Source organism: Pan troglodytes, chromosome X, assembly GCF_028858775.2.
Source record: "Pan troglodytes isolate AG18354 chromosome X, NHGRI_mPanTro3-v2.0_pri, whole genome shotgun sequence".
Lineage (NCBI taxonomy): Eukaryota > Metazoa > Chordata > Mammalia > Primates > Hominidae > Pan > Pan troglodytes.
The window spans coordinates 47,830,600-47,848,933 of record NC_072421.2 but is presented as its reverse complement, the minus strand read 5'-3'; the positions used below and the strand labels follow the sequence as shown (position 1 = coordinate 47,848,933).

At 44.9% G+C, this 18,334-nt stretch overlaps 1 protein-coding gene across 3 annotated transcripts in view; it reads right to left on the bottom strand.

Moving 5' to 3' along the window:
• Window positions 1-18,334, bottom strand: part of ZNF157 (zinc finger protein 157) — a 57,327-nt gene that overhangs the window by 11,488 nt on the left and 27,505 nt on the right. For 2 of the 3 annotated variants that reach the window (XM_054676770.2, XM_054676771.2), the window contains exons 3-4: window positions 1,430-1,556; window positions 1,057-1,152 (exon numbers count right to left, since the gene is read on the bottom strand). In XM_054676770.2, the coding sequence (XP_054532745.1) occupies window positions 1,057-1,152; window positions 1,430-1,556 (223 nt within the window). Of the gene's footprint in view, window positions 1-1,056; window positions 1,239-1,429; window positions 1,557-18,334 lie in introns of all 3 variants that reach the window. The other variant, XM_054676772.2, reaches the window with a different exon arrangement.

The window sequence follows — 18,334 nt, the reverse complement described above, 5'->3', positions numbered from 1 at the left end:
TATTATTTTATTCACTACCAGTTTCCCACACCTAGAACATACCCAGCATATAACTGATACTCATTTAAAGTTTCATGGATGACTAAATGAATATATGAATGAATGCCTGATAACAGAAAGCATCCAAGGCAATGGAGGGAAGAAAGAATAAATGTTGCCAGGTGTGGTGGCTCATACCTCTGACCCTAGCACTTCGGGAGGCCATGGCAGGTGGATCACTTGAGCCCAGGAGTTCAAGACCAGCCTGGGCAACATAGTGAGATTCTGTCTCTACAAAAGAAAAAATAATAATAATACAAAAATCAGCCAGGTATGGTGGTGCGCGCCTGTAGTCCCAGCTACTAGGGAGGTTGCCCTGGAAAGGTCGTTTAAACCGGGCAGGTGAGGTTTTACGTTGAGGTTGAGCCATGATTGCACCACTGCACTCGAGCCTGAGCAACAGAGAGACACTCTGTCTCAAAAAAATAAAAGAATAAATGTTTAAGATGAGGCAGAGATAAATAAGAGTGGTAAATAACTTAAAAATCAAGATAAAGGCTAGGTGCGGTGGCTCACACCTGTAATCCCAGCACTTTGAGAGGCCAAGGCAGGTGGATCACTTGAGGTCAGGAGTTCGTGACCAACCTGGCCAACATGGTGAAACCCTGTCTCTACTAAAAGTACAAAAATTAGCCAGGCGTGGTGGCACGCACCTGTAATCCCAGCTGCTCAGGATGCTGAGGCAGGAGAATCGCTTGAGCCCGGGAGGTGGAGGTTGTGGTGAGCTGAGATCGCACCACTGCACTCCAGCCTGGATGACAGAGTGAGACTCCATCAAAAAAAAAAAAAAAAAAAAAATCAAGATAAAACAGGAGAAAGCACTGAAGTTTAAGTGTGATATTAAGATGTGTGACTTTGGTATCTGAAGCATGTAGACCTTCCGTCCTTATTTTCAAAGAGCTAGGAACTCTAAAAAGAGATTCCTAGAAAGTGTTACACAAGCATACCCTTTGACCTGAATTCCTGGGCTCTTATTTCCCCTATTTTCCATATGTCCAGTTCTTGCCCAGTACTTACCTGAGTAACCATGGCCTGAGGATTCCTCCTCTAATATCCACAGCTCTTCTCCTCGCTCCAACTTGAAGATCATCTCTGGTTTGGCCACGCAGAGGCCTGTTAATGGGAAATGGCACAGGACGTGGGCCAAGTTGTCTGAGCTCTAGGGCCTCTGATGGAGGAGGAAGGTGCATCTTCATGAGCTGCACAAGGAAGGGGGCCCATTTAAACCTTTCATTGGGGAAGTAAGAACGCACACATTTTTTCTGGTGCCCTAAACTGATTACTCATCTGTGACTCTTAATATCATTAAACCCTCGCAAGGCTGCACATGTTACAGCAACCAAGAAAGGAAACACATGCTCTCAGGAGTTACACGGACAATCATCCTCACCCACAGATGCCAGGTTGCTGTAGGTCTCCAGCATCACATCCTTGTGCATGGTCCTCTGAGCAGGGTCCAGTCTGTGCCACTCCTGTCGGGTGAAATCCACAGCCACATCCTCGAATGACACGGACCCCTGTAATAACAATCTCCAATGATCAGAATGGGATGCATGAAAAGGATGTGCAGGAACTAATCTTCTCAATGGAGCCCTGTTGAAAGTTGACTAAATAGAGCTACACTGGATACCTGATTTTGTGTCTCGCTTGATATACTTTTGGGGTGGGGGGTACCCAGAACAGCTCTATTACTGTGTTAATTTATTAATGCATGAAAAAAAGATCACTGCACTCCTGAGTTAACACTATGTGCCTCAGTAAGCATATTTCTGGAAAACCAATGAAAAAACAAACACTATGTGCCTGGACGTGTGCAAGTTGCTGGGTTAAAAAATGAAGAAGGAGGCTGGGCGCAGTGGCTCACGCCTGTAATCCCAGCACTTTGGGAGGCCAAGCTGGGTGGATTGCCTGAGGTCAGGAGTTCAAGACCAGACTGGCCAACAGAGATGGAGTGAAACCCCATCTCTACTAAAAATACAAAAATTAGCTGGGTGTGGTGGTGCACATCTGTAGTCCCAGCTACTCAGGAGGCGGAGGCAGGAGAATCACTTGAACCCAGGAGGCGGAGGTTGCAGTGAGCCAAGATCACACCACTGCACTCCAGCTCGGGCAACAGAGCAAGACTCCGTCTCAAAAAAAAAAAAAAGAAGCTGGCTGGGCATGGTGGCTCATGCCTATGATCGTAGCACTTTGGGAGGCCGAGGCAGGCGGATCACTTGAGGTGAGGAGTTCGAGACCAGCCTGGCCAACATGGTGAAACCCTATCTCTACTAAAAATACAAAAAAAAAAAAAAAAAATTAGCCGGGCATGGTGGCAGGTGCCTGCAATCCCAGCTACTTGGGAGCCTGAGGCAGGAGAATCACTTGAACCCGGGAGGTGGAGGTTGCAGTGAGCTGAGATTGCGTCACTGCACTCCAGCCTGGGCAACAGAGAGACCCTGTCTCAAAACAAAGAAACAAAATATATTTATACTTATAAATGATACAGAAGTGCTGTTCTGTGGGAGAAAGGGAGACAGTATTGCTCCCAGGATAACTGCATGAACAGCTGGGATGAGGCTGGAGCCATGTATAGACATTAGCAAAACAGGAGAGACAATGAGTTCATGGAAGAAAAACTGAGATAGACTTTGGAGTGTTTATGGAACATACTGACAGAGATGTCCAGCTGGAGCTCAAGAGAGAAGGCTAGCAGAGCCCAAGGTTTGGGGGGTAAGATCATTCCAGTACTAGCTGAAACCACCAGAATAAATTGGATAGCTAAGAAGGAGCACAGTTTGAGAGAAGCACCAAGTACAGAGTTTGAGGGAACACCAATATGCTATGAAGGTTGCAGAGTAAATTCCTGATATGGTTTGGATCTGTGTCTCCACCCAAATCTCATGTTGAATTGTAATCCCCAGTGTTGGAGGTAGGGCCTGGTGGGAGGGGATTGGATCATGGGGGTGGTTTCTCATGATTTAACACCATCCTCCCTTGGTGCTGTCATCGCCATAGTGAGTTCTCATGAGATCTGGTTGTTTAAGAGTGTGTGGCACCTGTGCCCCAATTCCTACTGCTCTGGCCATGTAAGATGTGCCTGCTGTCCGGGCGCGGTGGCTCATGCCTGTAATCCCAGCACTTTGGGAAGCTGAAGCAGGTGGACAGCTTGAGCCCAGGAATTTGAGCAGACTGGGCAACATGGTGAAATCCTGTCTCTACAAACAAACAAACAAAAATTAGCTGGGCATGGTGGTGCATGCCTATAATCCCAGCTACTTGAGGGGCTGAGGCAGGAGGATCACTTGAGCCCAGGAGGTCGAGACTGCAGTGAGCCAAGATCACACCACTGCACTCCAGCCTGTGTGACAGAGCGAGATCCTATCTTACACACACACACACAAAGATGTGCCTCCGGGCACGGTGGCTCACGCCTGTAATCCCAGCACTTTGGGAGACTGAGGTGGGTGGATCACCTGAGGTCAGGAGTTTCAGACCAGCCTGGCCAACATGGTGAAACCCCATTTCTACTAAAATACAAAAATTAGCGGGGCATGGTGGTGCACACCTGTAATCCCAGCTACTCAGGAGGCTGAGGCAGGAGAATCAGGAATCACTTGAACCCAGGAGGCGGAGGTTGCAATGAGCCGAGATCGTGCCCTTGCACTCTAGCCTGGGTGACAAGAGTGAAACTCCGTCTAAAAAAAAAAAAAAATTTATTCCTTCTTCCTCTTTGCCTTCTGCCATGGATTGGAAGTTTCCTGAGGCCTCCCCAGAAGCCGTTATGCTTTTTGTACAGCCTGCAGAACCATGAGCCAATTAAATCTCTTTTCTTTATAAATTACCCAGTCTCAGGTATTTCTTTATAGCAATGCAAGAACAGACTAATACAATTATTAGATGGTAGAAATAGAACCAGGAAAGTGTGGGGTGTTGGAAGGTAGGAGGGGAGACAGTTTCAAGTAACAGTGCCATTTCCAGTTTAAAGTGATAGGTAAGAAATGAGCTGGGTATGGTGGTGCAGGCCTGTAATCCCAGCTACTTGGGAGGCTGAGGCAGGAGAATTGCTTGAACCCGGGAGGTGGAGGTTGCAGTGAGCCAAGCTCCATCTCAAAAAAAAAGAAAAAAAGAAAAGAAAACAAAGAGATATTACTATATACCTCTAACAACATTAAAATGAGAGTAAGAGAATGCCACGAACATTTTTATTCACATAAATTCACCAACTTAGATGAAATGGACCAATTCCATGAAATATACAAAACACCAAAACTTACCCAAAGAGAAACAGACAACTGAATGGAATATCAATTAAAGAAACTGAACTTGTGGTTTAAAACCTTCCAAAAAAGAAATTCCCAGGCCTTGATAGTTTCACTAGTAAATTCTACCAAATATTTAAGGAATACATCAATTCTATACAGTCTTTCCTCTTCCATTTTCTAGACAAGGACACTTCTCATTTTATGAGGCCATCATTATCCTGATTACAAAATCAGACAAAGACATGACAAGAAAAGAAAATTGCAGTCCAATATCCCTTATAAACATAGAAGTAAAAAGCCTCAACAAATATTAGCAAATCAAATCAAGCAACATATGTAAACACATAGCATGATCAGTTGGTGTTTATCCAGAGAACGTGAGGCTGGCTGAACATTTTTAAATCAATCAATATAATCCACCATATTAAGAAACTAAAACAGAAAAACCACACAATCATCAATTGATACAGAAAAGTCATTTGACAAAATTCAACATTCATTCCTGACAAAACCTCTCATCAAAGTAGGAATAGAAGGAAACTTCTTTAACCTGATAAAGATCACCTACCAAAAACCTACAGCTAACATCATATGTAATGAAAAAGACTGAATGCTTTCCCTAGAAGATCAGGAAAAAGGCAAGAGACGTCCACTTTTACGAATCCTATTCGAAATCAAAATCCTATTCAAAGTCCTACTTTAGTGAAATCAGGCAAGAAAAAGGAAATAAAAGGCATATAACTGGTTGGAAAGAATAAATAAAACTGTCTCTGTTCTCACACAATATGATTGTCTATGTAGAAAATCCTAAGGAATCTACAAAGAAGCTCTTAGCAAGACTGCAGGACACAAAGTCAACTCATCGAAGTCAATCATGTTTCGGCCGGGCATAGTGGCTCACGCCTGTAATCCCAGCACTTTGGGAGGCCCAGGCAGGCATATCAGCTGAGGTCAGGAGTTCAAGACCAGCCTAGCCAACATGGCGAAACCCTGTCTCTACTAAAAATTTTTAAAATTAGCCAGGTGTAGTGGTGCGTGCCTGTAATCCCAGCTACTCAGGAGGCTGAGGCAGGAGAATCGCTTCAACTGGGGAGGCCAAAGTTGCATTGAGCCAAGATCGCGCCACTGCACGCCAGTCTGGGTGACAGAGTGAGACTCTGTCTCAAAAAAAGAAAAAAAGAGAGAGAGAGAGAGAAAGAAATACAGTAAATATAATATATACCACAGTGATTATAACATAAAATAAAATGAGAGAATTGAGACCAAGCTTAACAGTAACGCGAATAAATACAAATGGGCTTAATTCGCTTATTAAAGGAAAAAGGGAGCCAAATGTGGTGGCCCACACCTATAATCCTAGCACTTTGGGAGGCTGATGTGGGAGGATTGCTTGAGGCCAGGAGTTCAAGACCATCCTGGCCAACATAGGAAGATACCAACTCTATCTATTTAAAATAATAATAATAATATTTTTAATAAAACATTAAAGCAAAGCTATGAGGACACAAAGGCATAAGAATGATACAATGGACTTTGGGGACTGAGAAGAAAGGGTAGGGGGGTAGGGATAAAAGACTACACATTGGGTATACTGCTTGTGTGATGGGTGCACCAAAATCTTTGAAGTCACCACTACAGAACTTCTTCATGTAACCAAACACCAACCATTCCCCAAAACCTATTGAAATAAAAAAGAAACTGAAAAATAAAAATGAAAAAAACCTAAAAATATGTAAAAGCTATGTTTTCCATGTAAAAGCAAAGTACAAAAGACAAATGCATTTGATTACTATTACGTATGTCTGGCTGGGCTGTTCTATTGATGGGTCAGCAATATTTAGGTGAGTAATAAAATAAAAACATATACAATCAAAAAAATAAATAAAATAAAAAGGGTTTAATATTGCCTCATAAAGCAAAGCCCAGCACTATGCTGCATACAAGAGACATGATTAAAACACAGTCATGCAAAAGGCTAAAATTAAAGGGTTGGACAAAAATTTACCAAATGCCTAATAAACTTGCACATGTTCCTGATGTGGTTTGGCTCTGTGACCCCATGCAAATCTCATGTTGAATTATGATCTTCAGCGTTGGAGGAGGGGCCTGCTGGGAAGTGATTGGAACATGGGGGTGGATTTCCCCCTTGTTCATTTTTTTTTTTCAAGACAGAGTTTTGCTCTTGTTGCTGAGGCTGGAGTGCAATGGTGCAATCTTGGCTCGCTGCAACCTCCACCTCTGAGGTTCAAGCGATTCTCCTGCCTCAGCCTCCTGAGTAGCTGGGATTACAGGCGCATGCCACCATGCCCAGCTAATTTTTTGTATTTTTAGTAGAAATGGGGTTTCACCATGTTGGCCAGGCTGGTCTTGAACTCCTGACCTCAGGTGATCTACCCGCCTCAGCTTCCCAATGTGCTGGGATTACAGATGTGAGCCACCACGTCCGGCCTCCCCCTTCTTCTTGTGATAGTGATTGAGTTCTCACAAGATCTGGTTGTTTAGTGTGTGGCACTTCCCCCTTTGCTCTCTCTCTCCTGCTGCCATGTGAGACATGCCTTGCTTCCCCTTCACTTTCCACCATAATTGTAAGTTTCCTGAGTCCTCCCCAAAAGCAGAAGCCTGTCCAGCCTGTGGAACCATAAGTCAACTAAACCTCTATTCTTTATAAACTACCCAGGTCGTTCTTTATAGGAGTGTGAGAACAGACTAATACAGTACCCGAAACCTAAAATAAAAGTTAAAAAAAAATTTTTTTAAATAAATAATAAATAAACAAAGTCAAGACAATAGAGAATAAGAATAATATCCAGGGCACTTGGTTAGGAATTAGAGAAAGCCATACCTGAAACCCAAGTCTAGATATCTAGACTGGCGTTATGGTTCACAACATCATATTCAGTCACTCATTTATATATAGATAATGCAGGCTTTTTTCTATGCTTAAGTTCATTGATTCCTTTTTCATCTGCATTCTGCTGTCGAGTCCATTTCTGAGTTTCCATTTTGATTATTGTATTTTTAATTTCTAAAATTTCCATTTGGTTACTTTTTATGGCTGTTTGTTTCAGACAGATTCTCCCTCTGTCTGCCAGGTGCAGTGGCTCAAGCCTGTAATCCCAGCATTTTGGGAGGCCGAGGCAGGCAGATCACCTGAGGTCAGGGGTCTGACACCAGCCTGGCCAACATGGTGAAATCCCATCTTTACTAAAAATACAAAAATTAGCAGGGCATGGTGGTGCGCGCCTGTAATCCCAGCTACAGGGAGGCCGAGGGGGCAGAATCGATTGAACCTGAGAGATAGAGGTTGCAGTGAGCCGATATCAAGCCACTGCACTCCAGCCTGGGCAACAGAGTGAGACTCTATCTCAAAACAAACAAACAAACAGTCTGGCTCTGCCGCACAGGCTGCAGTGCAGTGGCTCCATCTCAGCTCACTGCAACCTCCACCTCCCAGGTTCAAGCAATTCTCATGCCTCAGCCTCCCAAGTAGCTGGGATTACAGGCGCTTACCACCACACCCAGCTAATTTTTGTATTTTTAGTAGAGACAGGGTTTCACCATGTTGGCCATGCTGGTCTCCAACTCCTGACCTCAAGTGATCTGCCCGCCTCGGCCTCCCAAACTGCTGGGATTACAGGCGTGAGCCTCTGTGCCTGGCAACTTTTTATGTCTTTTATTTCTTTGCTGGGGATTTCTATTTTTTTATGAAAACTTTCTAAAAAAGTTTGTTTTGAGTGTGTTCATAATTGTTGAAGTATTTTTATGATGGCTGCTTTAAAATCCTTGTCAAGTAATTCTAAACTCTGTATCATCTCAGTGCTGGCACCCATTGATTTTTTTCTCATTCAAATTGAAATGTTCCTGGTTCTTGATATAACTTTTGGATTTTTGTATAATGAGTAAACAATATCTTGGTCAGGTGAGGTAGCTCATGCCTGTATCCCAGCACTTTGGGAGGCTGAGGCAGGCAGATCAATTGAGCCCAGGAGTTCGAGACAAGCCTAAGCAACAGAGCAAAACCCAGTCTCTACTAAAAATACAATAAATTAGCCAGGTGTGGTGGTGCACACTTGTAGTCTCAGCTACTTATGAGGCTGACGTGGGAGAATCACCTGAGCCCAGGCAGTCGAGGTTCCAGTGAGCCGAGATCCTGCCACTGCACTCTAACCTGGGTGACAAGAGTGAGACCCCGTCTCAAAAAATAATAATAACTAGATACTGGGGTATTATAGTACAAGACTCTGGAGCTTATTTTTTTGTTTGTTTTTCGAGACAGAGTTTCACTCTTGTTGCCCAGGCTGGAGTGCAGTAGCGTGATCTCTGCTCACTGCAACCTCTGTTTCCTGGGTTCAAGTGATTCTCCTGCCTCAGCCTCTCTAGTAGCTGGGATTACAGGTGTCTGCCACCACACCCAGCTAATTTGTGTGTGTGTGTATTTTCAGTAGAGACAGGGTTTCACCATGTTGGCCAGGCTGGTCTCGAACTCCTGATTTCAGGTGATCCACCTGCCTCGGCCTCCCAAAGTGCTAGGATTACAGGCATGAGCCACTGTGCCCAGTCTGGAGCTTATTTAATCATCCGATTTAATGTACCCTATTCAGGTGATGGTGACACTAAAAGCCCAGACTTCACCACTCTGCAATATACGCATGTAACAAAGCTGTACTTGTATCCTCTAAATCCATACAAAATCTTTAGGCCGGGCACGGTGGCTCACGCCTGTAATCCCAGCACTTTGGGAGGCCGAGACAGGCGGATCACAAGGTCAGGAGATGGAGACCATCCTGGGTAACACGGTGAAACCCCATGTCTACTAAAACTACAAACAAAAATTAGCCGGGCGTGGTGGCGGGCGCCTGTAGACCCAGCTACTCGGGAGGCTGAGGCAAGAGAATGGCGTGAACCCGGGAGGTGGAGCTTGCAGTGAGCTGAGATCATACCACTGCACTCCAGCCTGGGCGACAGAGCAAGACTCCGACTCCAAAAAAAAAAAAATTAAAAAATTTATCAAATGCAAACAATAAAGTAACAGCAACAGCCTATATAAGCCGAAAACTACAAGAATGAAAGAAGAAATAGAAATATTCTCTAATGGGAGACTTTTAACATACCATTCACAGAATGAGACAGATTAAATAGACAAAATATAAGTAATAATATAAAAGACCTAAACCACATAATCAGTAAGGTTGATCTTTTGGATGTATATATATTGAACACCACACCCTGATCATATAGAATATACTTTTTCTCACGTGCACATAAAATATTCACAAAATTTGGTCAAATACTAGGGCACAAAGAAAACAACTTCGGTAGGTTCCTTAAGATACATATGTTACAAACAACATTGATCACAATCAATAAAACAAAATTAATAATTAGAAATTGACAAGCTGCTTCTAAAATTTATATGGAAATTAAAAGGGCCTCGAACAGCCAAAGCAATTTTGAAAAGGAAGAAAAAAGCTAGAGGATTTATATACCTAATTTCAACACTTACTATAAAGCTACCGTTCTCGGTCAGGCATGGTGGCTCTTGCCTGTAATCCCAGCACTTTGAGAGGCCGAAGCGGGAGGACTGCTTGAGCCCAGGAGTTCAAGACCAGCCTGGGCAACATAGTGAGACCCTGTCTCTCCAAATATAAAAAATTAGTGGGTGTGATGGCACACACCTGTGGTCCTAGCTACCTGGGAGGCTGAGGTGGGAGGTTTGCTTGGGGCAGGGAGGTGGAGGCCGCAGTGAACTGTGATTGTGCCACTGCACTCTGGCCTGGGCAACATAGTGAGACCTTGTCTCAAAAAACAAAAAACTGAAGAGCAAGCTAGGACTGACTTAAATACAATAGTGACATACATGACCAACAGAGGTGGTTGATAAATGCGACAAAAATCCAAAGGCCCACTCAAATGGTGAAATTCTTAGGAATAACCTGGGCAGGATCCACCCCTAACATTCCCCAAGCAAGAAAAAAATGAACTGCTGTCACTGCCTACTACCCCTGGTATACGCGAGAAACACAGTACCTAATCAGGTTACTTGTCATTTGCAGGATGCATGTTCCACATCTGAGAATATTGCTAGCTTCCCTCCATTAAACAGCACAAAAGAAGGCCATATTTACGCAGGCTATGTCTGAATTGCAAAGAGCAGACACTCTCTTGATGCTTTTGAGCCCTTATATAAGATCCACAGGCAGACATGATTTTGAAAATGTCTGCAACTTGTATTTATAGAGACTGGAGATTGTGGCAAAAGCCTGTGAGTGCTACCCAACAGCAATGGCTGAGGTTTTGGATCAGAGAATTTCCAGATGTGGTGGTATGGTGATTTTTTTGTGAATGAAAGATAAAATAATCTTGAAACCTGAAATACCCATAATGTCCTAGGTGATGTCAGAGAAACATTCTAATAAAGAAGGCAATGCCCAGAAGAGTTCCATAATATAATGCAAACAGTTTATACGAGGACATGCTACTGGAGGATTGCAAGGCAGTACTCATCGTATTCAGCATTTCCTCTAAGACCAACTTTGAAACCACCAGAGGAACTGACAGCTCCTACTGCCACATGGATGGCACCCTATGAACAGCTCTCATGACTGAGCACAGGGTCTCATGCCTATAGTCCCAGTACTTTGGGAGGCCGAGATGGGAGGACTGCTTTAGGCCAGGAGTTCAAGACCAGCCTGGAGAACACAGGGAGAACACATCTCTACAAAAAATATAAAAAATTAGCCAGGCACGGTGGCACATGCCTGTAGTTCCAGCTACTCAGGTGGCTGAGGCGGGAGGATCGCCTGAGCCCAGGAGGTCGAGGCTGCAGTGAGCCCTGATAGCACCACTGCTCTCCACCTTGGTTACAGAGCAAGGCTCTGTCTTGAAAAAGAAAGAAGAGAAAAGAAAAGAAACAGAAGATACTACACCAATTTAGACTGCCATGTTACATCTCTTCAGATCAAGGAACACACCTTACAGCGCATAGTATCCAACAATGGGCAAAAAGATAAAACACCAAATGGACATATTATGTTGCATATCATCCTCAGAGTTGTAGTTTTGCACAGAATTGGAATGGACAATTAAAACATCTGTCAAACGCTGGGTGCAGTAGCTCATGCCTATAATCCCAGCACTTTGGGAGGCCGACTTGGGAGGATCCCTTGAGCCCAAGAGTTTGAGACGAGCCTTGGCAACATAGCTAGACCCTGTCTCTAAAATAATAATAATAATAAGAGAGATAGAGAGAGATAGGAAAGGCTGGGCACAGTGGCTCACGCCTGTAATCCCAGCACTTTGGGAGGCCAAGGCAGGCAGGCAGATCACCTGAGGTCAGGAGTTCAAGACCAGCCTGACCAACATGATGAAACACCGTCTCTACTAAAAATATAAAAATTAGCTGGGTGTGGTGGTGCGCGCCTGTAGTCCCAGCTACTTGGGAGGCTGAGGCACGAGAATCACTGAAATCCGGGAGGCAGAGGTTGTGGTGAGCCGAAATTGCGCCACTGCACTCCCGCCTGGGTGACAGAGCAAGACTCTGTCTCAAAAAAAAAAAAAAAGAGAACAGAAACTGGGCAATGTGGCTCATGCCTGTAATACCAACACTTTGGGAGGCTGAGGCAGGAGGATCACTTGAGCTCAAGAATCTGAGGCCAGCCTGGGCAACATAGGGAGACCACATCTCTACCAAAAAATACAAAAATTAACTAGGCATGATGGTGTATGCCTGTAATCCTAGCTACTCAGGAGGCTGAAGTGGGAGGATTGCTTCAGCCCTGGAGGCTGAGGTTGCAGTGAGCCAAGGTTACACCACTGCACTGCAGCCTGGGCAACAGACCCAAACCCTGTCTCAAAAAAGAGACAGAGAGAGAGAGAAAGAGAGAGGAGACATGGGCTTAAAGAGCTGGCTTACACACCTTCCCAAGTTTGTGCTCACAGTCAACATGAGCAGAATCAATGGTACATTCTTGCTAGATAGATTCCGAGATTCCTCCACTTTTCTGAGAGATGAGGTGTAAAGGTGATGGGGGAGGATGCTAATATGACTATACAATTCTCCCCTATATTACCTAAACTTTCTTTCTTACTGCTTGTTGCAATGGTTCCAGGACCAGGGCTACAACTGTGGGTGCTGGAAGCAGAGATGATCCTTAGCAAGAATCTGTAACTATACTTTAAAAATATATATATGCCAAAATTCCTATGGGCCTAATGAGATAGATTGTGCCTTCACCCCATCTGACAAAATTGGGGTTGACAGTGAATCCAGATGCACTGTCTAGTGGTTGAGATACCCCATGAGTTTGGTACCAATATAACTACATGCTATATGAATGGGAAAAGACCAACGGGGAGGCATTTGCTAGACCAATATTGTTGCCAGCAACCTGGACCAGAACAGTGTGTGGGTAGAAATCAGTGACAAATAGAGAGAAATAGAAAGAATAGGCTGGACACGGTGGCTCACACCTGTAATCCCAGCACTTTGGGAGGCCAAGGCAGGCGGATTACCTGAGCTCATGAGTTCGAGACCAGCCTGGCCAACATGGCGAAACCCCGTCTCTACTAAAAAATACAGGCCGGGTGCAGTGGCTCACTCCTGTAATCCCAGCACTTTGAGAGGCTGAGGCGGGCAGATTGCCTGAGGTCAGGAGTTCGAGACCAGCCTGGCCAACATGGTGAAACCCTGTCTCTACTAAAAATACTGGGCATGGTGGCAGGCGCCTGTAATCCCAGCTACTCGGGAGGCTGAGGCAGAAGAATCGCTTGGGCCTGGGAGGCAGGGGTTGCAGTGAACCAAGATCGCACCATTGCATTCCAGCCTGAGTGACAAGAGTGAGACTTCATCTAAAAAAAAACACACACACACAAAAATTAGCTGGGTGTGGTGGCATGAGCCTGTAATCCCAGCTACTCGGGAGGCAAAGGCAGGAGAATCGCTTGAACCCAGGAGGTGGAGGTTGCATTGAGACAAGATTGTGCCACTATACTCCAGCCTCCAGCCTGAGAGACAAAGCAAGACTCTCTCTCAAAAAAAAAGAAAAAGAAAAAGAAATAAAAAAAGAAATAATAGCTGAAAGTAAAGGAATGAATACATGGGTTATGCAACAAAGGAAATCCACCATCATGGTATTCCACAAAGCATTGCTTCTGACCAAGGAACTTATTTCACAGCAAAAGGAGTGGGGCAATGGGACCATGCTCATGGAATTCACAAGTCTCACCATGTTCCTCACCATGCTTTTTGAAGACTCAGTTACAGTGCCAGCTAGGTGGCAATACCTTGCTGGGCTGGGGCAATGTCCTGCAGGAGTCTGAATATTCTCTGAATCCGCATTTAATATATGGTGTGATTTCTCCCGTAGCCAGGATTCACAGGTCCAGGAATCAAGGAGGTAAAAATGCAAATGGCTCCCAGCTACTCAGGAGGCTGAGGCAGGAGAGTCACTTGAACCCAGGTGGAGGAGGTTGCAGTGAGCTGAGATCATGCCAGTGCACTCCAGCCTGGGCAACACAGCAAGACTCCGTCTCAAAAAAAAACACAAAAACAAACAGAAATGCAAATGGCACTACTCACTATTACCCCTAGTAACCTACTAGCAAAATTTTTATTTCCTACCTTCATGATATTATGCTCCACTGGTGTAGGGGTCTCTGTTCCAAAAGGAGGAAAGCTTCCACCAAGAGATACAACAGTGATTTCATTGAACTGGAAGCTAAGACTGCCACACGGCCACTTAAGGCTTCTCATGCCTCTGAAGCAACAGGAAAAGAAGGGAGTTCCTGTATTGGCTGGAGCATCTGATCCTAACTACCAAGATGAAATTGGCTTGCAGTAGGGCACGGTGGCTCACGCCTGTAATCCCAGCAATTTGGGAGGCCAAGGCGGGCAGATCATTTGAGGTCAGGAGTTCTAGGCTACCCTGGCCAACATGGTGAAACTCTGTCTCTACTAAAAATACAAAAATTAGCTGGGCATGGTGGCAGGCACCTGTAGTCCCAGCTACTTGGAAGGCTGAGGCAGGAGAATCGCTTGAACCCAGGAGGCGGAGGTTGCAGTGAGCCGAGATTGTGCCGCTGCACTCCCAGCCTGGGTGACAACAAGACTCCATCTCAAAAAAAAAATAAATAAATAAATAAATAAATAAATAAGGCAGGCATGGTGTCGCATGCCTGTAATCCCAGCTACTTGGGAGGCTGAGGCAGGAGAATCACTTGAACCTGGGAGGCGGAGGTTGTGGTTAACTAAGATCACATCACTGCACTCCAGCCTGGGCAACAGAGTGAGACTCCATCTCAAAAAAAAAAAAAAAAGAAAGAAAAAAAGAAACTGGGTTGCTATTAAACAATGAAGATAAAGAAGAGTAGGCCTGGAACACAGAAGACCCCTTAAAGCACACTACAATGCCCTGTGATTAAAGTCAATTGAAAACTACAACAACCCAATTCAGGCAGGACTAACAGTAGCTGGCTGATAGGGTTTGGCTGTGTCCCCACCCAAATCTCATCTTGAATTGTTGCTCCCACAATTCCCATGTGTTGTGGAAGGGACCCAGTGGGAGGTAATTGAATCATGGAGGCAGGTCTTTCCTGTGCTGTTCTCATGATAGTGAATAAGTCTCACAAGAATGGATGATTTTATAAAGGGGAGTTCCCCTGCACATGCTCTCTTGCCTGCCACCATGTAAGATGTGACTTTGCTCCTCTTTCGTCTTCTGCCATGATTGTGAGGCCTCCTCAGCCATGTGGAACCATGAGCCAACTAAACCTCTTTCCTTTACAAATTACCAAGTCTTGGGTATGTCTTTATTAGCAGCATGAGAACAGACTAATACACCCAGACTCTGCAATAATAAAGGTTTGGGTCACCCCATCGGGTAAAGAAGCAGCTCAGGTGTCTGCTGAGGGCAAAGGGATCTGGAATGGGTAGAAGAAGGCAGTTATAAATACCAGCTATGACCATGTGACCAGCTGCATAAATTACGACTATATATAAATATATAACTTTTTTTTTTTGAGACGGAGTTTCGCTCTTGTTGCCCAGGTTGGAGTGCAATGGCGCGATCTTGGCTCACTGCAACCTCCGCCTCCTGGGTTCAAGCGATTCTCCTGTCTCAGCCTCCTGAGTAGCTGGGATTACAGGGATGCACCACCATGTGCAGCTAATTTTTTCCTTTCAGTAGAGACAAGGTTTCACCATGTTGGTCAGATTGCTCTGGAACTCCTGACCTCAGATGATCTGCCCACCTTGGCCTCCCAAAATGCTGGGATTACAGGCATGAGCTACTGCACCCGGCCAATATATCATTTTTTTTAGAGGTAAGGTCTTGCTACGTTACCCAGGCTGGACTGGATCCTCTTCCCTCAGTCGCCCAAGTAGCTGGGACTACAGGCGTGCACCACTGCCCCTGGCTACAGGACTGTAATTTTTATGAGTATTTCTTCCTTATTTTGTTAGGCATATGTGTGTGGATATATAAATATATATGCATATACATCACAAGTATTTGTTTTGTTCCCTCTCTTATCCTCTTATCATCTAACATGAAAACTATTAATACTTAACATTATAGTACAATATTCATTTTTTGAGACAAGGTCTCGCTCTCTCACCCAGGCTGGAGTGCAGTGGCTCAATCACAGCTCACTGCAGCCTCGACCTCCAAAGGCTCAGGCAGTCCTCCCACCTCAGCCTCCTGAGTAGCTGGGACCACAGGCACACGCCACCACACCTGGCTAATTTTTGCATTTTTTGTAGAGATGGGTTTTCACCATGTTGCCCAGGCTAGTCTCAAACTCCTGATCTCAAGTGACCCTCCCACCTCAGCCTCCCAAAGTACTGGGATTACAGGTGTGAGCCACCACTCCTGGACCTCAATATTTATTTATTTAAGTTACAGGACATCAGGGGAAAGTGTGAGCATCACCCACTGACTTTGTCTCCTCTTCTGAGGAAAAGAAGGTGTTTTTAGTTGTATACTTGAGAATTGCATCATGTTAGGCAGAAGTATGAGCTTGTTATCTTTATTTAGAGATTAAGTATGATTTAAAGAGATATGTATAGGTGCCAAGATAATGAGGGGTGGATTGCAATAATCAATTTGATGTGTCAGTTGGACTGGATATATGCCCCAGTTATTCAATCAAACACTAATCTAGGTGTTGCTGTGAAGGTATTTTGTAGATGTGATTAACATCTACAATTAAGCCAGGAATGGTGACACACACCTGTAGCCCCAGCTATTCAAGACGCCAAGGCAGAAGGATAGCTTGAGCTCAGGAGTTCAAAACCAGCCTGGGCAACATAGCAAGACGCCCATCTCTTGAATAAAAAAATCTAGCCAGGAGCAGTGGCTCGTGCCTATATTCCCAACACTTTGAGAGGCTGAGGCAGGAGGATCTCCTGAGCCAAGGAGTGTGAGCAATGCCTGGGCAACATGGTGATGCCTCCACACCTGTAACCCCAGCACTTTGGGAGGCCAAGGTGGATGGATAGGTTGAGCCCAGGAGTTCAAGACCAGCCTGGGCAACATGGTGAGACCCCGTCTCTACCAACAAAAATACAAAAAATTAGCTGGACATGGTGGTGTGCTCCTGTAGACCCAGCTACGTGGGAGGCTGAGGTGGGAGGATCACTTGAGCCTGGGAAGTCAAGGCTGCAGTGAGCTGAGATCACACCACTGTACTCCATCCAGCCTGAGCAATAGAATGAGATCCTGCCAAAAAAAAGAACAAAACAAAACAAAAAAAACACTGCTGAGGAGGGCTCAGAAGGAGGAAGTAACACAACTAAGAAAGCTTCTATCGTCTTACAGAATACAAACATCATCCTGCACAAAATGTTGGAAATATGAATGTTAAAGGTGCTTCTAGTTTTGACTCAGAAGGAAATGAGGAACATGATATTGGAAACTAGATGAAAAACCATCCTTGTTATATAATGGCAGAAAACTTAACAGAATTTTATTCTGGAAATACCCAGAGGTACTTTCCACACAAATACTTCGGTATTTATTTAGCTGAGAGATTTTCGAGCAACGTGTTTGAAGGGACGGCCTGGTTTTTTCTTACAGCTTTCAGGAAAATGTGAGACATAAGAGATACATTGAGTAAGAAACTGTTAAGCCAAAAGGAACCAGTACTTGATGATTTGGGAGATTCTCAGCCTATCCAGATTGTAAAAGATGCTAAAATTAGAAAATTCACTGTTGGCCAGGTGCAGTGGCTCATGCCTATAATCCCAGCACTGTAGGAGGCCAAGGTAGGAGGATCACTTGAGCTCAAGAGTTCGAGGGGCCAGGCGCGGTGGCTCACGCCTGTAATCCCAGCACTTTGGGAGGTCGAGGTGGGCGGATCACGAGGTCATGAGATCAAGACCATCCTGGCTAACACGGTGAAACCCTGTCTCTACTAAAAATACAAAAAAATTAGCCGGGCGTGGTGGCGGGTGCCTGTAGTCCCAGCTACTCGGGAGGCTGAGGCGGAGAATGGCGTGATTCTGGGAGGCAGAGCTTGCAGTGAGCTGAGATCGTGCCACTGCCCTTCAGCCTGGGCAACAGTGCAAGACCCCATCTCAAAAAAAAAAAAAAAGAGTTCGAGACCAGCCTGGGCAACAAAGTGAGACCCCGTCTCTACAAAAAATAAACAGAATTAGTTAAGTGCCTGATTGGGGTTGGAACTTTGAGCCCCATACTCAACCTCCTGGGAGGGGAGAGTGGCTGAAGGTTGACTTGATCACCAGTGGTCAGTGGTTTAATGGTTTAATCACTCCAGCCTGGGCAACAGAGCAAGACTTTGTCTAAAAAAAAAAAAAAAAGGGGGGGGCGGTGGCGGGGATGGTAGCTCAATCCGGTAGTCCCAGCTATTCGGGAGGCTGAGACAGGAGGACAGCTGGGTTGGAGCCCAGGAGGTTAAGGCTGCAGTGAACGGTGATCATGCCACTGCACTGCAGCCTGGATGACAGAGTGAGACCTTGTCTCAAAAAGAAAAAAAAGAAAGAAAATTCACTGTTGGGAAAGCATGCTCTTTGTGATACTCAAGGATCCGATGAC